Source organism: Pseudochaenichthys georgianus, chromosome 1, assembly GCF_902827115.2.
Source record: "Pseudochaenichthys georgianus chromosome 1, fPseGeo1.2, whole genome shotgun sequence".
Classification (NCBI taxonomy): Eukaryota; Metazoa; Chordata; class Actinopteri; order Perciformes; family Channichthyidae; genus Pseudochaenichthys; species Pseudochaenichthys georgianus.
Window position 1 is genome coordinate 9,374,309 of NC_047503.1, and position 26,036 is coordinate 9,400,344.

Sequence of the window (26,036 nt, forward strand, 5' to 3'; positions counted from 1 at the left end):
CAATGTTGTGTAATTAACAAGGACAATCTGGTGTTTTTTAGTCGATGAGTAGTGCAGATATCACTGTAAAATCAATCGACAGTAAGGAGAATTCTTACTTCCGGGTGTACAATTCTCCGTTATCCAATGGGAATGGACGCTCGTAATACAATACAGGGGACATGATCATTATCTTTTAAATAACGTTAACTAAAGGGAACAATCTATTTGACACAGCTGAAGCTCTGGCCTTCCTTAAAAACTAACTAATTTAATAAAAACACACAATGCACTGTTTTTTGAGAACACAAATTCGTAACTAATGTTTTACATTCTGACGATTTTTTTTAATTATTATGAATACAAATAAAATAAAAGAAGCCTCCCGTGAGTTACTACAAGATATAAAGTAGATTTAAAAAACGTTTTATAGAATAAAATCTCACTGCGGGACGTTGTAGAAATGCGTGTGTGCACCACGACAAAGGAGCCTCATTCACTTTACATTGGGGTTGTTTGCGTGGTGCCGACATGTAAATGTAACAAAGTTCGTGACTCCACCACGCATTGTGGTGTAAAGGAGTCGTGGTGGAGTCACGCATTCTGGTGAGATCAGGTTGCTTTTAAAAGATGTCTGACCCCTTTGAAACTCTGCTTCAAGCCACATTTACATAAAAACCGGGGCTTCTCCTACTTAAGTCATTTGCACTGTCTTTTTACAGCCGTGCCATATGCAGGGCTGCTAACAGAGGAGTGCTCATGTTCCTCAGGGGGCCAACTGACTGACATCTGCCCCCCGCAAACAGGGCCCTATTCAGAGGGGTGGAACGCCTCCGAAGGTCGAGATAGAAACACATCATCCAGACTATAGACACGGCCCTTTGTGACGCTGAATGGCCAATTGTGTCCGCTCTGTGCATCACGTTTCTGTGCGCAACGCTCCGTGAACCTTTCCCTATCCTCAGATAAGCCCTTGGGCTTCCACATCTGAGGCCTTTTTCCTCGCTTTCTCTCCTCATTTCATCCGACACTTGAGAAGCTGTTGTTTTTTTATCCAGTCTTAGATTATCAATTTATCTCGGGGGGCAACATATAGAGCATTAGAAGTGGGAAAACTGCAGATTTTTGAGTTATAAATGTATTTGTCTTTTAACACTAAATAGCCATCTTAAAATAAATTAGGCTTTAGCCTTTTTTTTACAATTTTATCTATAAACCGTTTTTGCTTAAACTCTTTATGACGTTCTTTCCTGATTCTTCTATTTTCTGGAGCCCTATTCTTTGCCAAAGTGATTTCACCTTCACCTTTAGGATCAATAACATATATATTCTCTCCGTTTCAGCATTTGTCAGCAGTTAGTGAGATTATTCATTGTGCCTCCTCGGAAATACTTGAATCCTTGCTACATAAAGATTGAATTACAATTCTACGCCGGATTAAGTTTCTCGATCAAAGACATTCTGTACAGCTTGTGTATTAAGGCCTTTCTCAATGTACAGGGGCCTCTGGTTGTATCTCTAGTGTCTTCATTCATCAGGGATAGTACTGACACATGGGTAGCTTCCATTGCCTGTCCAAATGAGCTATTCTATCGTCTTCATATCACTTAATATGCTTCTTCTTCCAGCTCATTCCATGTCATACATTTAAGTTAATGGCTCCTATGTATTTTCAGCTCACTGACAGTATTTATTTGGGGTATTTTTATTTTAGTTATTTTAATGAACTGGGTGTTTTTCTTGAATATGGTCTGACAAGTAGAAGGCAAGTCTTATCACAGGGGCTCGCAGCAAGGTATTCTACCGCTCAGTGTTTCCTCTTCTATTAAAACCCACAGGAATTTTATTTTATCCTTCTTTGTCCTTCACCAAATACAAATTAATATGGAGCTACTAAAACCCATCTATTAAAAAGAAATGAGGGTTTAAGAATGACTTAACTCAAGCAACTAAAAGCAAGAGACTGGATTTGATCATTTTAATCCTATCAGTACGTATAAAGACTGTCACTGTGACGTCACCAGTGAACTACCATTTGTTAGCCTGTTAACCTTGGCAGTCTCCATCTTGTTTTGTTTCTCCAGAAGTGACCTTATTTGGACAGGACTGTGGAGGTGGAAGAGTGAGGAAACCCACAAGTTGTTAGCAATGTGCGTCCACCATTTACATTAACTCTGATGTTCATTGGAATGCAATTTTCTTTCGCTAGCAAAAAAACGTGCCTGAACAAAATGTGTTTACAGGAAAAGATGAACAGCTGGCTCCTTATAGTGTGTTTGAATAAAACTGAATGCTAAACAACATGGTAGCGAGCTCTCAATCTCAAGGAAGCCCCTTCCGAGAGCATATCCTGCTGTATTGTTTATCGAGGTAATAAATCAATGGAGTAGTAGGATCATTTCCCAATGGCATTCTACAAGTAGCCATGATCCATTGTTAATATGAAATAATATTAATAATATATTTTTTTTTATCTTGTTATTCACGTTTTCAGAGCAACGTCTTGCATGTGCCTTTGTATCTTGAGATGTATCATCTGTTCAGCATCCTGAGGCTGTTCTGAGGTCAGCGAGAGTCAGAGAGCGAAGGATGACCCCCGGGCGACATTTGAAAAGGCTTTGATGTAGAAAGATTGGAATAGTATAGCTATATCATGTGATAATCCACTCCCAAAGGATGCCACAGGGACACATCATACATGACAGAAACAAGAAGTGCAAGGATCATTTGGTGGTTTCACACCCCCATGAACATGATGACAGCAATTTAAGAATTGTCCCTCCTACATTCCAACCTGCTAATGAAGTTGAACAGAAAAGTGATGTGGCATTGACAGCAACTGCATAAATGAATGAACATAGTTCAACTTGAACACATTCATGTTTAATGCCTCTACCACAACAAAAACACTGTGCTCTGCTGAGGTGCCTGAGGTAGCAGGTCCAGGCCTTCAAAGGGTAAATACAACATTGTGTCGGTTTGGCAGGATAATCTTTGGGGCAGACTGAAGCGGTCCCCAAGGCTTGAAATCTAACAAGCCAGAAAAGCTAGCTTAATATACCAATGTCCTGGCCCCTAAGGTTATCTGTCACTCTCATATGTACACACACACACACACACACACACACACACACACACACACACACACACACACACACACACACACACACACACACACACACACACACACACACACACACACACACACACACACACACACACACACACACACACACACACACACACACACACACACACACACACACACACACACCAGAACTTTACTTGACATCGGGAGAGAGGCTGAGTTACTGAGTAATTCCAGCTGTTGTGAAGCCAGCAGGACTCAGATGGTATGAGTCAGTCAGAGTGGAGCTTTAATCAAGAGGGGCCCTGTGTGGGACTTCCCTGAAGGACCAGAGAATAAAGTCTGATTGCAAAGCCTTGAGGCTACTAACACCTTTCAACTGGGCAGATTCAGAGAAAAGCTTTGCTGATCTAGCTGTCAACTCAGCAGCAAAGCTGTTCATTTAGTCCATACAAAACATAGTGTCTTGGAAGAGAGGCCATCTCTGTAGTCCATCGGGAATACTGTGCGTTAGAAACACGAGAGCTTCTGACATCTGCACTGTTATGAGTGATCCGCAGGTGGTGGATTGAATTACACGTTATATCTTGACAGAGGAAAGAGTTCCCATTGCACCATTAGGAAGCCATTTTGTTTGCTGTCATTCTAGTCGATATGATTGGCGGGCTGATTTTACAAGGGAACTTTTGTAAAATACACATTTGTATCAAATAAATCAATCAGTAAATAGGATGCGTTTTTCTTGCACGCATTACCTGACACTCAAAGCTCTTTCTTTCAAAATAACCCTGTATTTATGACACCCCAACCTCCTCCTCTCTTGTCATGTTCTGTTATTGTTTGCAGGACGATTCACCATTGATTGTATCAACGTGCTTTTGTGTAAAGATAACTGATGTGGCCTAGGTGAAAAGAAAACGCATCCTGGAATCTGAAGGGCTTCAGCGAGAGTAAAACAGTGTGTGAAGGCTTGATGGATGAAGGCGCGGCCGTCCCCGACTCTTTGTTTACGTTTTTGACAAGACGTGTGAGGAGAGCTAGCTTATCTCTGACAGCGAGACGGGGTCGTCCTGTTCGAACCTTTCACAATGATAGATAGATTTCTGATAGAAATGACATCAATCCCGTGTTCTCGTGGCAGCCGCTTTGGTCAAAAGCACTTTTTACTTGTGCTTTGATGTTTGCCTTTACGGATTCTGCAGGTGCAGAAAACAGCAATCAAGAACTAATCCAATGCAGGATTTGTCAAGCAGCATTTAGCGCTGAATATGTTAAAGCCTGGAGCCAACAAATACAGTTAAACAATATAAGGAAGACAGGTTTAAATATTGTTATATACATGAAACTTCTTGTAGCGAGTGATAATAATAATAATAATAGCTTGGATTTATATAGCGCCTTTCATGAGACCCAAGGTCGCTTATTATGCATGACTAATGCATCAATGTGAATCAATCACAATCAGCTATAGAGCTTTGTTGTATTAACGTATTAATGACATGACGTTTGCACTAAACCGGTCGGTTAGGGTTAGCTTGTTGGCGTGAGTGGCTCAGCACAGCCTTCTTCAGTGGCATCATTTGGTTTGCTTTTCTCTTCCCACGTCAGTTGAAACTGTTTTCTTTAGCCCCCAGCTACAGACTAATTACCATGAAAAACGTACTGAATATCTAATGACAATTAGAAGAACTTACCAAGGGACAAGATGAGAGACATTTTAAATTCAAACCTAATTAGGAAAGTCCCCAAGTGTTCAGAGAAACTAACTCTTTTTAAATGTCACTAAATTCTAGGCTGGTAAAAAATATAGCAGGTTTTCCAAGGACACTTCACAAAGAATATTTGCAAGAAAAGAACATTTAACAACTTCTGAAATACTTGTGTTTTTGTACTTTGGGTCACTGGCTGTGCTTTGGCCCTCTCTCAGTACTCTGCTCTGGCTCCTCTCCGAGGACGCCACTAACATGAAGTCATCTGGAATGTCAGAAGTCTATTAGGAACGTCTGTTGTGTTATCCAGCTCCGAGAGCGAGAGGCAGTCCAAGGTTCCCATACTTTTGGGATAAACCAATTACTTTCAGAAAAATGATGATTTGATTACTGCGCACACTTGACTGGCACTCGTGTTTGACTTGGCAGAACTCAGCCTCCCAGTTAATAGCAGCACTTGCTAATCCTGATACTTCACATAGACCCTCCAACAAAAACACACAAAGCAGGAACGATGGTGTAAATCTTTCTTTTCTGAGGAAATGTAGCTTATGTTGTGAAGGCATCACGCAAAGCAGGATTGGTAACGTGGTGTTTCTTGGCTCGTGTTTGTCTACATATAATTTATGATGGCTGTTGGTCCGGGGGGGAAAAAGGCCAAGAAGAATAAACTGCATTTGTATTGTTTGGCATTGAGAATTTAACATCACTGTGGCTTGGCTGGATACTCTAAATTACTCTTCAAAGAATCATATCAGAAGCTACTATTGTAATAGTTCCATTTTGAACTGTACGAGTGGTGAGGAATTCAACAGATTTACATTGGTGGTAAACTAGAGATAACTTTAGGATTTGGAGTTTCCTGTTTTCTCCCAGGCTCAACTTATTTTAACTCAAAATTCAAAGTGTGAAGATCCTCTGAAACGTCCAGCCATTACATATCTGTCCCCCTCATTCAGGACAATGAATTGCATATGAACTGTTCCTGCTTTAACACATTTAGACTGAGACTAAACAAGTCACATGGTGTATTATGTTCCTTTATGACTCAGTTCAAGCAAGTGGGTTAACCGTCATCACAAAATAAGGCAGACCTGTCAGCCATGTGCTTCTATTTAAGAAGCACATTGTATTCCTTTATTTTAACTTGGTTCGTTTTTTAATTTATTTTTGGACATCATTTCCATCCTATTGCCAATAATAACCATGTTCTCACTGAGCTAAGCACTACCTTTAAGGAACATTACAACATCAAAATAATAATTCTGATGGGGCAATCATAAAGGTTTAAAACGAACCCTGATTCTAGTCAAACTTGTATATTAGAACACGTTTGACTAGAATCAACCGCTAACTGCTACTAGCTAAGCATGCGCTACGTATGGGGTGCAAGGTCTCCAAGAAAATCAAATAAATCTATTTTTCCATTATTCCCATAAGAAATGAACCATCAGATGAATCTATTTGTTGTACAATTGTAAAAACAAATGTTGGCAAGTCTGAGATTACAATGTCGAAAGTAATATTAAAAGGGTTATAAAACCAAAACGTTGAGCAAAAAGACTCGGTTAACTCAGGACGGTCACTATCCATTATTATTGTTGTTGAACCAGTTTTCTATAAATATGAATAATAGCAAAGCTGTGGACACTGTGTTGACATGTCAGCCTTCTCCTAGTAATAACGATATCAGCCAAATGGCGCTTGTGCACAGGAATAAAACAGGGGGGCTTTAATGTAAGAACCTTATGATGGAGGTTATTAACACGGAGGTCCTGGCATGCTGATGGGCAGAGGAGGGGCTGCACATGCTGTATTCTGCTGATGACCTAAGGGACATGGCTTCTGTGACTTGACGGGCATTCAGCCTGGCTCTTTGTTCGGGCCATGTGTCGCCTCGGGGGCCTGCTGCTCTTTCCCAAAGCCCCGGGTTCAAAGCTGCCGGGCCGGATCAGGGACTGGGGATTGGGCCAACGCCAGGGAATACAGAACATCCCAAACATCTAGCACAAAGACTCCTCTGACTCTATCTCTCTTTCCACTACCGCCCGTTTCTCTGTCTTAGTAGTGTTCTGTCTCGGCCCCTCATTTCATAATCCCTGGGTTGGTCACTGAGCTGCCTGTTTCTCTCTCCCTGTGCTGTCTCCCTGACTCCTTGCTCTATCTGTTCATAGCAGCCTTCTTGTCCATCTCTACCCTCTTGATCGTTTTGTGCGCCCACTTTGCCTCTCCCTTTTTTATTTTCTCTTCCTAGTTCCAGCTCTCTCTTCACCTTTGCTGACAGATAAACCCCCCAGAGACTATGGATAAAGATAAGCCCTGCGAGATAGATTGTGTGCATGAGACAGAGTAAATCCTGCCCTCAACCCCCCCTCTCCAACACTGGCTCAAACCCGTGCACGTTGCGTCTGCTCGGGCTAGAAAAGCCACTAAGCCAGCCTCTGCCTCTATCCAGCTCCCCATGCAAGGCATTAGCTAACCTGCTTTCCTGCTATTCCCTAATCAAAAGCACTTTCAGCGCGAGCCAATGCCTGCGTGGGCCAGAACAGACAGGCATGTATTTGCAATGGATTAGCCCAACAGGTGCTTAATTATTCTAATCAAAAGCGGTCCGAGGAGAGAAAAGGCTTTCCAAATGGGTTTCAATTTTTTAAATGTCCGTTAAAATAGCTGACCCATAAGTCTCACACTCGCCTGCATGAATTAATGAATGGTTCAGCCCAACAGGTGCTACATTTAGTTTGAAATGCAATCAGTGGAGAAGTGAAGAATCAGGTGATGAATCCCCCCCTCCCCTTCATAAGCCCACCCCAAAGGCTCACAGTGTCAGCAGCTGCATCTTCCATGGCCCCATTACAATGTCCTCCTACATGAGAGAAGTGAGCACACACACACACACACACACACACACACACACACACACACACACACACACACACACACACACACACACACACACACACACACACACACACACACACACACACACACACACACACACACACACACACACAGTGTAATGCAAAGTGCAAAATTCTAGCTTCGGCCAATGGGAGTGAGCATCTGTTAGAGGTGGGTTTGAAAGGGACCAATAGGACAAAGGGATTGTATCAGCTAAAAACGCAGGTGCACCACGATTAGCGGGCAGCAGCTGGTGAGGTCACAAACAGATCTGGACACACACACGCACGCACGCACGCACACACACACACACACACACGATTACACACACTCACAAGCTTTTTCAAATGCATGATAATGCCTGTCCTCCATGCTGACAATAAGCATTAGGAAGTCGTAGTGCCTCCATCCCACAAGCCTTTGAGGAATAGAGTAGCAAAAAGCACAAGCCAATATGGGTTGGAAATGACGACTCTTTGAAATGCGAGCAAGGAAAAGGGAAAGGGAAGGCTTTTTCAAAATATCTGATAAAAGACACACACACACACGCAGCGAGATGATTTGAGCTTGTTTGGAAGCTCTCTCCGAATCATTTCAACATAAGTCCAGCGTTGTCACAGGCCGTCATCCCTCACCTCTTGGCTCTACCTCTCCTCTCCTGAGACATGTCATCGTCCTCTCAGCAGCTCTGGTCCTCTCGATGTCCCGGAGGTCTTACAGCAGCATCTGTACTCATCGTAATCCAATTTTGGATGGAGCGATGGGCAGCAGAGAAATGGCTGGCTCTGGAAAACACTCACACACACACAAATGCAATTTTATTGGGTGATGTCATTCAAATCCTCCAATAACTCGGAGCGAGTTGGCTGCCGCCAGCTCGGGCATCACAATGGGTTTGTGCTTGAGCAGTTAGCTCCTCTCTCTGCGGCCAAAGGAGCAGCCTTCCCTAATCATCAAAAAGCCCGAGCCACATTAAGGTTGCTCGACTTCATTAAAGGCCTCCATTCAGCAAATGGCTTTCTGATCGCAGAACTGGCATCAAATCAAGAAATGGACTACATGGAAGATTGAGCCGTTCTATTACAACTTTACAGCCATACGTTGGAGGCTCTTTTCATTTCCTCTTAGTTCTAGCGTGGGTTTTCATGCAGTCCATAAGGGAATTGATAGCAGAGGAAATAGTAGATGAAATCCAAGCTGGCTGGCCATCTTCGGCTAGCCTCTGGGACGCACGGCTAACTGCTGCACACTTCTGAGTAGAGAGGTGTTTAATGGTTGATTAGCAGTCTTTGTGAGTTGCCCTCTGCACCAAAGGCACTGTCCTCTCCATTTGATGCCTCTCTGAAAAAAGCAATTAGCACAATTACAAGGCCTTAGTTCCATTAAACATTCATCACAAAGTGCCGTGCTCGGGGCGAAGCAGCTAACATGAATTGACGGCTGACATGACTTTGAGGCAGCAGCAATACCATCTCTGATATAGAGTGTACGAGGGCTCGTCAGACAGCAGTTCAGTGATGATGCAAAACAGCAGACACTTCACTGACATGGGATCAAACACTTAGGAGGTCGCTGTCATCTCCAGTTAAGTTGAATACATATGCAGCTTGATGCTTGATGTCAGCCACTGTCTTTTTTGATTTAAATACCTATAGGGGACTGTAGAGTTTTGGTTTTAAGACGTGGAGTTGGAGCTTTGATTCTGGAATGATTCCCCTAGGCTATATGGTACCATGGAAATTGGTATTTCATCCAATAGTGACACAAAATGTGTACAGAAATGTTAGTGTTATCGACCTGTTTATACTTTCCTTTCTTTATGATTTGTTGTCTAAAGACTAGTTTTGACTTTTCAAAGAAACATATTTGTTGTGCAGTTGCTCGTAGTTTATTTACTGTAACTTTGACATTAGTTAGTCATATATGGGCTGGTTGCCTACAGAACTACCTTTACTCACTGAGAAGCAAAGATTCCCTGGGTGTCATAAGTCTTTGAAGTCTTAATGAACAAGCCCATCAGGGTAATACCTTAGGATGACAAATATATACATTGCATTGCATTTAGCTGACGCTTTTATCCAAAGCGACTTACAATAAGTGCATTCGACCAAGAAGATACAAACTTGAAGAAAACAGAATCATATAAGTACATCAGGTTTCATAGAGCCAAACTATTCTAGTGCTACTCAACTGGCTTTAGATAAGCCAGCCCTTTATTAGTATATAAGTGCTTTGTTAATAGTTCTATCGCTCGAAGTGGAGTCGGAAGAGATGAGTTGTCAGTCTGCGCCGGAAGGTGTGTAAGCTTTCTGCTGTCCTGATGTCAATGGGGAGCTCATTCCACCATTTTGGAGCCAGGATAGCAAACCCACGTGTTTTTGCTGATGGGAACTTGGGTCCCCTTCGCAGCGCGGGTGCAGCGAGTCGTTTGGTTGATGCAGAGCGGAGTGCACGTGCTGGGGTGTACAGCGAACCATGTCCTGGATGTAGGAAGGGCCAGATCCATTCGCAGTATGGTACGCAAGTACCATTGTCTTGAAGTGGATTCTAGCAGTTACCGGAAGCCAGTGAAGGGAGCGGAGGAGCTGAGTGGAAAATGTTGGATATACTCCTTTTATTTCAGGTACAATGTAGACCTGACACTCTTTCACTTCCTTGATTATGTCATCGTGTACTTCAGAATAGTTTAATTAGCTGCAACCATGCACACCACAGCCATTGAGTTAGTTACAATACATAATCTCCATCATGTAAAACTAGAGTCAATACTGCATTGAGCTTGGAATGAAACATTCTCTCTTGTGTGTTGCATAGTAAATTACTGTGTGATCTGCATACATTTATGTGGACTTCTCAAATCAAGAGCAAATCATTAATTTATAGACTAAATAGGATTGGCATTTCCTAACAATATTTTGGCCACTTATGAGTACTCTGAGCAGAGGTCGCGTTAACCGAATATTGTCCGTCTATGACGAAAACATTTTAGCAATGACGGAAAAATCTGAAAGCTGTGTCCATCATTTTGACAGATTAGAACAAACTCAGAACAGCGCCAAAGTTTCCCCGCAGCGAGGCTCCAATATTATGCCTTGTTGTTATGCATGCCTGTCCAAAAGGAAATTATATCGTTTCCAAACCTAACTTTGCCGAACAAATCATTGAAATGTCTGTGAATATTTGCTTTACGCTGTGCGCACTCCCGCGAGCTTCAGTGGGCATGCATAACCCCCCGTTGACAGTGCACGAGCGTGCTCTCTCCACCCCCCCCCCCAGATGTTACGATCCTGTCCGTCAAAATGACGGGCAGCGAAAAAGTCTAGCGCCACCTCTGACTCCGAGTCTGGGTCTTGCTCTGTGTATGACCCTTGTCCTTGACCTAATTGGTATGACCTGACCTTGGGGCTGTTTTTTTTGGGGAACTTATTGACCTGCCTCTTATCTAAGATGTCTTTAAACAAAAAGATAAACTACACTATTTCAATCTACACTCTTTTTTTACCTTAACAGTTGTACACATGCCTTTCCCTAAAATCAATTCTAAATGAAATAGTCTTCAATCATCATATGAGATCTAGCATGAACCATACAGGTAGTAACGTTACGTACTGCGCCGAGGCTTCGGAGCGTGTGTCGAGTAATCCCCGAAGCTTTTTGTGAAGCTTGTATTGTATCGTTTTGGGCCAGTGACGTCACCGATGACAAACGAAGCCTCGCTGCCCGTCGATACCACGTGACTGCTTCAGGAAGTGCTTTAGATCGGTTGAACCACAACGCTCATATTACCCATGGATGTATAATAAGAACGATATTATCCTTCCTGTACCCGGGCCCGGTGACATGATGGAATTAAGAGAGCTCAGACCCTCACTTATAGAGAGGTCGGAACATGTCATAATGTATAAATAAATAAAAGTAGGAATAAAAACATGAATAAATACAGGAATAAATAGGCAGTGCTTTCAGATATATTCAGTGTGTGCGCTGTGGCTCAGCTGGAAAGCAGTTGACTCACTACCGCAGGGTCCCTGGTTCAATGACTGGTCAATACGTCTTTTGTTTTGTTTATAAAAGCTACAGCTAAATGAGATAATGCAGTTAATAAATGTATTCTTTGATACATGGTTTAGCCTTTCTCAGGCTACAACATGGTTAAGTTTACTATTGAGGAATACAAATCCCTCTTTGCATTGTTTACCAGCCTCTTTAGGCGTTTCAATCACAATCATTTATTAAATAAATAAATGCAATATTGTTAACATGAAAATATGATTTAATGTTCGTTGTTTACAGTTATTCTAAGGCTTTACTCATTGGGTATCGTCTGAAATGAATCGATTCCGATTCTGCTTATCGATTCCGGTTCTTATCGATTCCCTGTTTCGATTCCAAAATTATAAAAGAAAAAGGTCAAACGTTTAGATAACAAAAATACATTTATTCTTTTAAGCTTTAACTGATATTTTTACAAATGAAAAAAATACATGCAATACAAATGTATTACACAATAGCTGTCCTTTATTTTAACTGAGCTATGCCTGTGGCAAGCTATTAACTTTCCACAGGCATTACACTGTGCCTTGTCTTTTTCTTTTTTAGTGTAGTGGAGCCTCCCTTTAGAGCGTTTACCACGATCCATCTTTGGTGTTATGAAGTGACTGAGCTCGTGAACTGTCTATGGGAGGGCGGGGGGAGCCTCGCTGCGGGGAAACTGTGGACCTCTGTCGCCTGTCAGCGCAACTTACATGATGCCGTTTAAATTACGGGCGCGTACCGAGCCGGCCGTCAGCGGTCCGCTGACAACCGGCTGTTCTGTGATTCTCCAGAACACACAGATGGCCAGTCCGCCCTTGTCACCGGTCGCCGCGGCGCAGACGGACCCGGTGGAATACAGGGTCTACTGCATTTAGGAACCGTTAAGCAGAACCAAAATTGTGTATTTTGTATGGGTACCCGTACCCAGCATTTTCTTAACGGTTCTCATCTGGAACCGAGTTTCGGTTCCCAACCCTAACAGTGAGTGACTAATGGGGGAGTGGGAGCAGGTGTGCAGGAGGTCAGGTGACTGCAGGGCTAACGAGGGACAGGTGGGTAACCCCCCCCCCCCAATCATACCCACTCTTAATTGAAACTAAGAGGTTAATGTTGATCCAGGCTCTCAATTCGTGGTCAGATAGAGGGGCCTAAAGTTGACCAGGACTCCAGAGACTCTCCAGAGACAGTGAGCGGCTGGTCGCTGTCTTTCATCATTCCCCCAGCCTCCCCTTTTTTGGTCTCAATTGCTCTCCTCCATCTCTTGCTTTGACTGAGGAGGGTCTCTTAGTATCTTCATGACCTCCTGTGTGGGGGGGAGAAGAGGTCATCATCTTGTTCGTCCCCGTCTCTTGGTTCCTCTAGCTGGCAGTTGTGTGCATTCATCACACAACTCACTCCCACCAAAACTCAGTAAGTGGTGTCTCTGTGAGAATGGCAGGGAGGCGGGGCCGTGAGGGAGAGCACTTTTAGAGTTGTTATTTTGAGCAACCGTGTCGAAGCGTAGGATGAGTTTTTAGGTAACCTGAGGGTAGCTTTATCAGAGGTAAAGTCATGTGTGTTTATTTGTGTGCAGGTGACTTCTACTCATGTTATTACAGGCTGGTATCATTGGGTAGCTGTAGAGTGATCCGTACTATGGATTGCCAATAATGCAATCAACACTCACCTTAACAACAGTGATAAATGTGTTTTTTGCTAATCGACACCACGCAGCTTTTCCTGTGTCAAACTACTGCCGATGATTCAGCCCTCTGCAGGAATAGGAGCAACATATTTGATCTTTAAACACACTTTCTGACAGTCTCATTTGCAGCAGCACTGGGTAATTACAAGTACCCTACATTGCAGACAACTCGTGCGACTGAAGTTAAATTGCTCTGTCTTTTTTTATCATTATCTTGTTGTCAGACTAGCAGCACATTCAGCTCTTCTTAGAACTGTACGCTCTCTATTGGGATTCAGCTGACTGCTAACTTCATCATTCGCCACAGGGCTCGGGCAAATTGCTAATCAAAGTGAAACACGGAAAGCAATGTTAACTGCTGTTCTTGCTCATTGCCATGTCCTCTTCTCTTCCCTCTCTCCAGACAGTGAGATTGTTCCCCCTGACTGCCTACGCCCACGCTCCTTCACCACGGTGCGCTCGTCCTCTCTCCGCCGAGAAGCAGACGACTCCCGCCTGTCCGTCAGCCTGTGTGACCTCAACCTTCAGCAGGAGGACGGACGCAACGCCCACAATCACTCCCACCGTCACACCCTCCACCTGGCCTCAGCCTCCACATCCTCCACCTGCCCCATACCCCAGAACTCCCTCAACTCCCAGCAGTCCTCTCTGCTGCCGTCCGCCCTGGAGAGCGACCTCCACTTCCACCAGCTGCGTGGCGCCCACATTAAGACGCTGGACGAGCAGACGGTGGCGCGATCCGAGCACGCACGAGAGGAGCGCACCCTGGTCTTCACCAACCGGCCCCTGCGCACCGGAGAAACCGTCTTCATCAAAGTCACCAAGTCCAGCCCTGCACGTTCGGGGTCTTTGTCCTACGGCGTGACTTCCTGCGACCCGGCGGTGCTGCGGCCCAGCGACTTGCCCTACAACCCCGAGGCTCTGGTGGACAGGAAGGAGTTCTGGGCGGTATGTCGGGTGCCCACGCCCCTCCAAAGCAGTGACATCCTGGGCTTCTTGGTCAACCAGGAAGGGGAGGTCATCCTCAGCCACAACGGCACCAATGTGGGCATGCAGGTGTGTGTGGACAACTCCCGCCCACTCTGGATGTTCTTTGGTCTCCATGGGGCTGTGACTCAGCTGAGGATTCTGGGTAAGCAAGCATCACATGATACAAATTAGATACTAAACTAGGGCTGCAGTCGAATAGTCCATTTAGCTTAGGAACCTTCCTAACCGAGTGAAATGACCCGGAAGTCCCTCAGTGGCAGCCATGATAAGTGCCGTTCAAATTCTCTAAATTAAAGGAAAGAAGGTTTCAAACTTCCTTTATAACCTCCTTTAGCTTAGGAACCACTGGACCTCCCTTGACGAAAGGAGAGGAGAAAATGCTGCCCCACAATGCCTTGCGGCCGCAGCATTTACGTCACGCAACAGTCGGCCGTTCACGGAAACAATCGATTATGACGGAGAAATTATATCATGAAAGTTACGGTGCGTATTAAGCATTTTAAAACGTATGTGGTAAGTTGCCAAAGTGCTTTGTTTTGAACGTTCATCAGTATTATAATCAAAAAGAGAAATATGAACGTTACTTGTTACTGAAATGATCAAATAAAGTCGACATTTCACAGTCTTTACTGAGCTGTGTGGGGTTCAATTCAATTCAATTCAAAACCTTTATTTATCCAGGTAAAATCCCATTGAGATCAATGATCTCTTTTTCAAGGGGTTTGTTCAACTTTTCAAAGATGTTTGAATGGTGGTATACACAGTGATAGGTGTTAAGGACTAACGTTTCTAATAAATACATTTGTATTGATTTTAAGATATTTTCATAGTTCATACAATCTTGTATATTGGGATCATTTGTATTAATGTGGACCGGAGGGAGAGGGTGATGAGCATAAGTTTCACTTTACTTTTTTATTTCAATTCCAACTTTGGTCCTGAAGAATATGTTTCTCTGTTGTCCTCGTTCATAAAGCATAACACAACAGCATCAGAGCACGGTGCAGAGTCTCTAGATGAGTTTACAGTAGTCCCTCGTTCTTATTAAACATCCATGTTGTAGTCCGCTGTATAGAAAACTGTAGTTTCCATAGTTCCCCCACAGCAGCAGACGCACATTCAGGACGTCCGCTGGCGCATCATAAACACGTCGGATAGTGAAAGTGCATTCGGATTCTCTAAAGTACCGCAGTCTCTTCTCCTAAGTCCTTTTGAATTCTCCTACCCACTATTCCTTAACCCCGTGACGTTTCACTCAGAGGTCAAGGAATAGACGACAGGGTTAGACGTTAGTAGCTGATTTTTCGACTGCAGCCCCGGTCTTCCAAAGTACTTCACCTATAATGCAAAATCCACTTCACTCCAACATTTGTATAAAGAGATTCTGAAGGTTTCAGGACAAAAGATTCTCTCACTTTTTGTCCTGATCCATTTATATAAAAACCTGCCTGAAAATGAGCTGACCAGATTTAGGCCACGTTATGATTTCATAATGTTTTTTGGATTGTGTAACTATTAGCCAATAACCAACCAAGGTAACCCCTTGGTTGGGGGTGTTTGCTATACCCTCTCTGCCTGATAAATAACTTGCATCTGTTAAACTCCCTTAAGCCCCTGTCACACTGTCCCGAAATTGACACCCGACGGACACACGATAAAGGAAATGTTCAAATTCGGCTGTGATCGTAGCAACATCGGGCCATTCGTGAGGGCATCTAAGCCATCGTATGACCGCCGGTGGAGTTTCTCAGGCTCCGGCAGCAACTTCGTGAGCGGCAACTTTGTAAGGCACTCGTGAGGGCATCTTGTCAAATCGTGTCATCTTCGTGTTATCATCGGTGCATTCACATTCACTCTGATCGGGGCGAATGCCCGATGGCACCGAGGATAACACGATGCCCTCACGATGGCCTTACGAAGGGCAAAATTGACACACGAATTCAACATGAAAATGAACCTTCGCAAGGTCCTTCGGCAATTTGTTGGCATGCCAAAGATTTTGCCACCGCTCACGAAGTTGCTGCCGGAGCCTGAGAAACTCACCAGCGATCATACGATGGCTTAAGATGCCCTCACGAATGGCCCGATGTTGCTACGATCACAGCCGAATTTGAACATTTCCTTTATCGTGTGTCCATCGGGTTGTTTTATTGCACAACAAAATCATGTAAACATATTATGTAAATAACCCAATTTGTGTTCTGTGAAATTAAAAAGGGTATAATATATTATTTTGAAGGACAGTTGACAGGAAGTTGTTGTTGTTATGGAAACAACATTACGGAGAAACCGTAATATGTTCTACATATAAAGACGGATAAAGTAAAGAACAAAGTCTGAATATATCAGTACAGTAACATAGTACTGTAACATAATTGTTTTTGGTACTTTCATTGCAGTTGTATGTCTTAAATGTAATGTAAATGTTGCCTTCGTGTGTGGTTCGGGGCCATCTTCGTGCGAAATTCACAATTCCATATTCGTGTGTCCATCGGGTGTCAATTCCGGGACAGTGTGACAGGGGCTTTAGTGGCATTCTAACTGTTAGTTTATTCTGTTCTAAAGCCGGTCAGAAAGATGTGCCAGATATTGGATTTTAAACACACAAATATTGATCGTGAGCTTTTACAAATCCAGGATCAGTCAGGCCATCTGTTGTTACCAAGCCCAAGCTAACATAACCCTAAAGACATCATCATGGGTTATTTTCTCTGACTTTAGAAAGCTCCTCCAGAGTCACAGAAAACATTATACAATCTCCTTACAGGCTATGTGGTATTCTTTCACACTAAGGCTGGTTAAAACGACCCAGACAGCCCATCCATTTCACAAGGGGTGTTTACCACCAGAGACTCAACTTTTGTATACATCCATAATCCGGCATCTGCGTTGCTCATCTTGACTAGTTGACTGGACCCATAACATTATTATTATGTTTAGTTTATTTCTACGTAGCATAAAGGTGCAAAACCCGCATTTTGTTTGAAATACTTTGTCTACAATGAACATTTAACCTTGAATATTCCTGCCTGTAATAGAACAACTTAATTATTTTGTTGACTTTGAGACAGAGGTAGCACAAAGTCAGCCCACCCCCCTAAATTGGAGGCAGGTGTATAAACAGGCGAATACATGACCCCAAAGTAGAGTAGCATTGAAGAGATGTTTACATTCTATTTACAGTATAATGCTTAATAGGGAATAAAGTAACGTTTTTACTTGAATGTTGCAAAGCAGCAAACAGAGATAAAGTCAGTTGGAGCAGTCTCATGATGATACAGATTAAGTACAGTGAAACTCTTGTCGTGTTAACTTCCTTTGATATACCCCTTCTGTCCTTAAATGAGTAATGAGCCCCTTTTAGTTCCTTAACCACATGTTTTATCGTGTGATTAATTCCTCTTCAAAGAGTGATTTGTTGTGAATATAATCATCCATTCAGCCAAGAACCGATGGGGTGAGGAACCAACAGATCAGGGTATTGATCTTTATTTGGCTGGTGAACTTTGCTTAATTTGCTTCAATTAAATGTTTTTTGCTAAGTGTTGATTGTTTTAAAAGAATGCCAATTGAGGCCAACCATGTCTTCCCGTTTAGAAAATACAGCCACGGTCATGGAGAGGACAAAGGGGTCAAGAGGTTGTTACTTTGTCTCAGTATTTACCGCAGGTGTCTTGAGACAGGAAGCGTCTACGCACATTAGTAGAGAGAAGTAAATGCTCATGAGATGAAAAACAGGAAACAGAGGTGGAGAGGCTGCGGGAGGGAGGGGGGGCTGTGACCCACACACAGCAGGGACAACAAGATGTATCTGCGGGGGGGACACTTTGCCTGTCAGTGGTGGGCCGTGATGCTTCATTCACGCCCCGCCACGCATATTGCCTCCCAACCAGGTGCAGACAGCTGTTGGTGATCCTGCTATGTTCATGTGTGCCTTTCTGAATGTCAATTGTTACGTTACATTACTGTCATTAAGCTTGAATCCAAGGCGATTTACATAATCTTCAAGTAGAAATGCCTACGGGAGCAATATGGGGTTAAGGACAATTTGACATGTTGACTACATGGCTGGTGATTGAACCACTGAACCACTGATTGGTAGATGCCCATTTATCCCGAGCCCCCGCATCTGCCTGAGAAAGTCTGTAGAATCCTTTTTTATTGGTTGGTTTACACATGCAAAAATATTCTTGAATTTCTTAACATTTCTTTTATATTCAGTGACAGCAAAGGGTTGGCAGTAAGGCAGTATCTTCGTGAGCTCTATAATGCAAACTGGCGTGCAACAGTGAATGCCGTCTTCTATTAATGCAGCTCTTAAGGCACACAACAGCTCCGGCCTTTTAAAGATGTCACAAGTGTTTGTCTGCGGAGGAAGAGGCACCTATAAATACATCCTGTGATTCTCCAGTGACAGCGGAGGAAAAGGAAGCGGAGGTTAAAATAGGTTAGAAAGGAACAACCTTAGCTTTAACTAGACGTGCAGGAGAGAGAGAGAAACACTTAAGTTAAAGTAATTACACTTTATCTTGTTGCAGGTCTTGCAACATAGTGTGCAAGGATTTTAAACATGGCCCTTTGAATGTTAAACAAGTTAATTCACTACGTTCATTTTGGGCTAATGCTACGCTATGTTAGCTAGCCCCACTTAACAGCAACTGGCAGAATACTATCCATGCAGCCATGTCAATAAAAACTAAGACAGTGAAAATGTTTTGCAACATAATGTGAAAGGGGTTTAAACTTGGCCCTTTGCTTGTTAAATAAGTTGATTCACTACTTTGAATTTGGGCTAATGTTACGCTATGTTAGCTTGACCCACTTAGCATCCACTAAGAGTAAAGTGACCATGCAGCCACCTCTATAAAAATGACAGTTAGCTTTAATTTACACCTTAAATGTGCAACTCAGCAATTCAGCTTTTAAGTGTTTTCTCACCTAAACATCTTTTCATTTGCAAAGCTAATGTCTCGGTGCCACCGTTATCACACAGAGAGATCTATGTTAAATTACATTTTGGCTTGGCAGCCGTGCATAACAGACCTCCTGGTTTGTCTCTGTATATTTCTAACAATCATTACTGAAACCAAAGAGCCTTGGCAGCACACCAGCGCCGGAATAGCAGAACAATGAAAGCGATCTGAGGCACATCTTCCTTATCAGAGCAAAATCTTAGAATTCCCACTGAGGTGTGAATCATCTTTACTTTCCGGCTGCTTTGAATTAGGAAGCATCTCTTATCTCGCCTTTGCAGCTCTTGATCTATTGCTTTGTGTTGACTGGAGAGCAATTTAGCTTTCAGTTGAGCTGAATTGGAGCCATGCCTCAGACTTGGAGTGAGGGATGTTAAACTTGAAGGCTCACTTCTCCCAGTGGGCTTCTGCTTTCCGGATGGCAAGATAAAGCGCTCATCACAGAGGCCTCTCACTTCAAACAAAGCATGAAGTGAGGGGGCTTTGTAATTGGAACAGGCAAAGTGAACATCAGGTCAGCCAAGAGTGCTGGGAGAGGGTAATGATATTGATACTTCATTATTAATACCTACTTCATCATGGTGAATTAAAATGTCTGGCTTATTGCTTGAATCTATTTGAAGAAAAGTATTCTGTATGATCTGTGGACTGGAGAACAGGGTGGATAAACAACCTGTATTACCCACAAGGCCATTGTTGTGTCTGGTTCTAAACCAAAAGTCACCATTTATTTATTTTAAATGTGCTCGAATGACATTACAGAAACAAATATTTCTTCTTATGTTTTTATTAACAATTTATTATATTTTATTTTATCGCACTGGACATTGTACTTTATCAAATCAAAACTTAAGTGGTATTGCAGTTTACTTGTATTGGAACGTAGTTTTAAAGAAGACATTGTGGATATACTGTAGTCAGTGTATGACTTAGGGGTATCGTGTTATGCCAGTGTTAAAGATAACTCTGAAGTATTTGTTTTAGCTAAATCAAAAACGCCAAAGTATATTGTCATGCTCAATGTTATTTTTATTTTGACAGAATTTAAGATTAGTCTTTCTAAAAGGTAATTCCTCAGCCTCAGATGTGGTTTGAGCAGAATGCTAAGTGAACATTAGCTGACCTTTAGCTATGATGAGAGTGCCAAACACACAATATACTGTGTGTCAGTGTTATAATCATACACACATACAAACAGGCAGAATGTGTGTTTTCTAAACTCTCCATGCATGTGACCTACAGTTTAACCCTGCGACACAGCAGCTAATAGACTGCATGGCACAGTTGTGTTAGCCCATATCCAAATATCTCCTATTAGAGTGGTTGTAGCACAGAAAGCTGAAACCAGTGCGGCTGAACTTTGGGACAGAGATATTGAAGGGACCTTGTGCCTCGTTGCGTAGAAATAGGACACCCATCCAGTGACCCACTTCGCATGTATTATAGATTCTATTAAAATGTCAGCGCGCTCATGCTGAAGTGAAACGTCGCACCACCCACATCCTTATACACTGCAGCTGCCACGCTCCTCTCTCCTCTTCCCACCTTCTGCCGTCTTGGCTGGTGTCTTCTCTTTCAAATGTTCCTGTTTTTACTCAGCATTATGGTCGTTTATGTACAGTATGTCTTAGTCGATTATCACACATGTATCCCTGCAAAAATACATATTGGAATCCCGCACTAACAGGCTCACTAGACATCTATAATCAAGCCTAAGGGGCAGCATATGACCTGACCATTTAGTGTTGTGTGCTATTCTCAACATTTTCAAATATTCTCATAACCTTCTGCTATGTGTGGATACATGCACGCAGACACATTTAAAAAATGTAATTTAGATATTTATTTAAAGCCAAAAATTGAAATAATTATCAGGTTTCCCATTTTGTATTAGTTAATTGAAAACAATGTAAATTGCATTATTATTAATGTACTAACATTACTTATAAGTTTACCTTAGCTTATACTTTATGATACATTTATATTTAGTGGCTCCTTTCCTTTATTGCCTTATTTTTGACTGATAATACAGAGTTAGTACCACTCTTACATCCCTAAATAGATTCTGCAGGTGTTTCAGCCTGAGAGGTGAAACCCGGATGAATCTCACTCCTCCTTGTAAAGCATACTGCAATATGAATGTTCCTGATTCAATCATCACAACATGTGATTCTGAAATGTGAAAGAAAGAAACATTCAGAAACATTTTCCAAACCAACAACACATATATTTCTATTTCTTTAACTCCCTCTATCATTTTCAGAAAGCTGCATGCATGTCATGTATACACATGTTCATACAGCACTCTCCTCTATACACATGTCGAAGAGATAAACAACTCAGGGATGAATGGCCTTGTCCTCCCTCCTAAACAGCCCTTTTGTCTCTGCAGATAATATCTCCGCCGTATACAGAAGGAGACTTTAACATTTAATGCAGCATGGTAAGCCATGACCTTAAACTAGTTCCCTCAGAGCCGCTTTCCTCTCATCCACTCTAAACACACATACAAAGAGCCCAGCTAAGTGCACATTTGAGCTGATGGCACTTCAGAGCAAGAAATCCTCTGCAATCAGATGGACAGCCAGCTGTTTCGAAACGATTTGTGATTGGGGATGGTGTTTCATCAATTTAAATATAAACAATTTTCAAGAGAGATTTTGCTCCTCTTCTTCTGTTCGTGCTATACAGTGGTGCAGGGATGACGCATCTTTGTTGTCCGACGGGAAGTTAGAATCAGAAGGGGTGCGTCAACAAGGCCACGGGATTGTTCCACATATTAACACAACACTAGGGACTTTTGAAGCGTAAATGCAATCGGCAGTAGTTGAAAGCATGTTGCATGACTTCATGTAAAAACCGCCAAGCTAAAGGCTGCTAATATTTAGCATGATGCTGTTTAGTAGTTTCATTTAGTAACTTGTTAGCAACCGCGGTTTTAATGATACGTCTAAGATATAAAATAAATTCTCCCAAAAATATTTACCACCACTTCTATGATTCCTGAAGGGTTATGCAGTCACCACAGGTAAAATATGTGTGTGTATATATATATATATATATATATATATAACACATATATATAACACATAGAAGCTTTGGACATTCACCAGTGGGGTAGATACTGAAGTATTTTATGTAATAGAACAGACGTGAACATCTCTTCAACTTGTGATGTGGCTGAGGTAAAGTGTCAGTGGGGGTCCCGGGGCTTGTTGATGAGGCCGGTAGCGGCGGGGAAGAAACTGTTCAGGTGAGAGATGAGATGCCTCATTTATTAACAGGCCTGGAAGATGGCCATGTAACCCCTCCCCTCACGTTGTATTTAAGAAACTACCCAAACATGTGCCTCACCCCAATACCTGAATGCTATCTAATGTGATCCTCATACACGCTATGCCCCTAACCCGCGCCTTCCACAGTCCTGCTTCATCCTCAGCCACCTCCCTCATCACATACTCTGCATACCTCCCCAGCCTTCTCCATAGATGTACTGGTGTGTGCTAAATATGGATGGATGGTAGTGAGCTGCAGAGATGTGTCTACAGAGGCAGCCTGTCGCTCACAGCTGTTCACACAGGTCCCTTGGGAACAGGCTGGATCAGGGCTGGGCACCACGGATCCTGCCTCAGCTGCCCGCCTGCCATGGAGGATTACCAGGGAGGGAGGGACGGATACCTCATTCACACCAACGGTGTTTCAGGGCCGGTTCGGAGCTGGAGCTTGAAAAGCACCGGGTTTCCCTCTTCACACCGCAGCGGAGCAGCCTCTTAGCTCCGGAATCCGGTTCCTTTCAAGCACCAAAAAATTGTCCGGCCAGAGCAAAAGCACCACATACATCACGCTTACGTCGAGGCGGGGGCAGGGGCAGGGGCAGATCAACTCCTGAACAACAACAAAAAGCCGGCGTTGTATCCAGTTTGTACACAACGATGGAGAAACTTAACAAGCAGCAGAGGTCCACTGAGGAGACCAGCTACCTGCTGGGAATCTGGTCTTCCGAAGAGGTACAGAGGAAGCTGGAGCACAATCGGCCATTGTTGTTGTTGTCGGTGTCAGCTGTGAGGGGTTTCCGCGCGGTTTGGCTTTATGAAGCAGGCACGCAAACGGTTACGTCATGACGCAATCGATGACGCAATGACGCAACACCAGTCGGACTCTGGGCGGTGTGAAAAGAGCCGGAGCTAAACCGAAGAACCGGTTCTGAACCTGAAAAGCTCTAGCACGGAGCTTGAACCGGAGTTGCGTTGGTGTGAATGAGGTAAGAGTGAGGGGGAGGGATGAGGGGCGTGGGGAGGATTCAGAGGGGAAGCACTCATGCTCCAGGGCTGCTGGGTGATCAGGCTTCAGTAAGCCGATGATTGGTGAAACGTGGCGACTGCAGTAACACCTTGAAGGGTTGGCATGGTGATTTACTGATCAACACACAAAGCAGGATGGTTTCATCTGGAGCCTTTGTATTGTTAGGGTCACAAGTTGTACGAGTGATTGTTGGGTCCTTCTGTGAAAGTTGGGGGCTGTATCCAACCATTTGCATTGCCTTCCCAAACAATCCTACAATCATGCCACCTCGACTGGATTGCATATGTGTGAAGGACACCAGGGTTTGAAGTTCTCTCTGAATCTCTCTTTACCATTCTTCACTCTTTTAGACACTTATGAGTGCAACACCATGAATGCATTCATAGCAGGACTTGAATGAAGCTTGTGTCCTAATATGAGTGATTATCGCTTTTCTGTGAAAGCGGGTTTACCCCACGTTAGCCATAGCTATGAGACGTTTTGATCAGAAAAAGAAAGGGAAAAAAAAGAGCTAAAACACTTTGGTCTTTACAAAGCAAAATCAGTTGATGGCCCAGAAATACATACCATAGTAACCAAACTAGATTTTCAAGTAATGTAGTTCATGTTGATTGGTCAAATGTGGTAGTCGGAGAGGCTAGCTACAGAACCCTATCCTTCAGATCGTTTTTTTATGGTTTGTAACAAAAACATTTACGCTTGTTAGCATTAGCTTTGGTGAGTACTGTGTAATATAACTGACACATGCAATGGCAAAAGCAAATACGACTGAAACTTTAATACACAGTTGTTTTCCTTAGGTTCGCCAAAAATGTGTTCAGGTTTACCCTAGAAGAAATATTATTTGAAATGAGGCATTGTTTGGTCTTGAGAAGAATCATTTTGAATTCTAAATTACAGACCCTAATTTAGGCATGTGCTTGTGATGAAGTAGGAATGCATCGATGGTTTTTCCTTTCCTTATGCACATGATGTGCTTATACTGGTGGCCAGACCTGTATCTATACATAGACAATGGTGTAGAGCATCTCACGCACACCGCCTGGATAAGGGGTGCCCGGGGCGCACCCTGCTACAAATGTGTTCACTACAGCTGCAGATAACATGTTACATCATCACTGAACATTGAACCGTACACGCGTTGAGGTGCCAGGAGCACCAGGGCAACCCCTGGTATGCAAACAACATATATTCTTGACTACTCCTCCCCCGACAGCACCACCCTGCAAAATGCCACATCAGACAGCTCCTGATAGTGTAGAGTCATGAGCAGCAGTGGTGTGATGACACAGCAGCTGGGACCAAAACACTGCTACTGCGTATGACCTGCGTATTGGACATGTTCCCTAAAATCCAATGACCCATTATTGGCTGTGCCCTAGAAAGAATTGGGCCCCGGGGCATCGGTCTGATTGATCAGAGTGCCGGTGCAGATGGCAGATGCAGACTGAGCGAGGCTGCCATAACCATGTTTTACTGGTCAGTGCCACAGCAGATGACTCCGACTTCACTCCTCTTTTTCCTCTGTCAGCTGTCCAGGAATCGTGAAGTGTTTCTCAGTGTGGGTATATGAGAGAAATAGCCATTCCGGAAATAGCACGGTTTAATATACAATGTGCAGACAGCAGCTGATTTCTGATGCAGTTGTGAGTGTGCTATTTTTTGACAGCAAGCTTCAGGGAAGGTGATTAAAGTAATCTGCATTTACGCTGAGAAGCAGCAAAGCATTTGATGGGACGTCTTTGTTGCTGATTAAACGCTTGCTCGACAAGACAGCTAATTTGCATCTTAATTTGTTGGGTATTTTTTGGCATTAAAGCCCAACCTGTGATTGATAACTATAACGTTGTTGTTTTTTAAATAACAGAGCACACCATAGGATCAGTGACATTAGACGCCACATGAAGAAAACACTTACAGTAATGGTGTGTTTTATTATGTTTCCTAAAGCACCCATATTGCATAGATACTACCGGTGTGTATATTTATATTTACTCTACTTTAGGCTTTCTTTTAGCCTTCAACAACCAAGATAAATATTGGCTTTCCAGGCGCTTAATGTTCAACTTCTCTTTATTAAGCTAGCTTTTAACTTTGCCTTTTTGTTGCTAGGAATGAAATATACACCAGGAACATTCTAGCTTTTTTACTATAAACAAATGCCTCTTGTATCTGGAAACTAAATAGAGAAGATCAATGTGTTTACAACAACAACAATGACAACAAATAGGATTAAAGCTCTATAGAAAAGCAGGGTAATGATTCCACCACTACGAGTGACACCTTCCACATTACCCACAGTCATTTGATCCATTGTTAATTAGTAAATATTGATTAGTGCAGCTTCAAAGTCACATTCTGAACTTGTGTTGTCA

At 43.0% G+C, this 26,036-nt stretch overlaps 1 protein-coding gene across 1 annotated transcript in view; it reads left to right on the forward strand.

Moving 5' to 3' along the window:
• Positions 1 to 26,036, forward strand: part of neurl1aa (neuralized E3 ubiquitin protein ligase 1Aa) — a 54,860-nt gene that overhangs the window by 23,726 nt on the left and 5,098 nt on the right. The window contains exon 4 of the mRNA XM_034082818.1: positions 13,800 to 14,528. Coding sequence (XP_033938709.1) covers positions 13,800 to 14,528 — 729 coding nt within the window. The remainder of the gene's footprint in view (positions 1 to 13,799; positions 14,529 to 26,036) is intronic.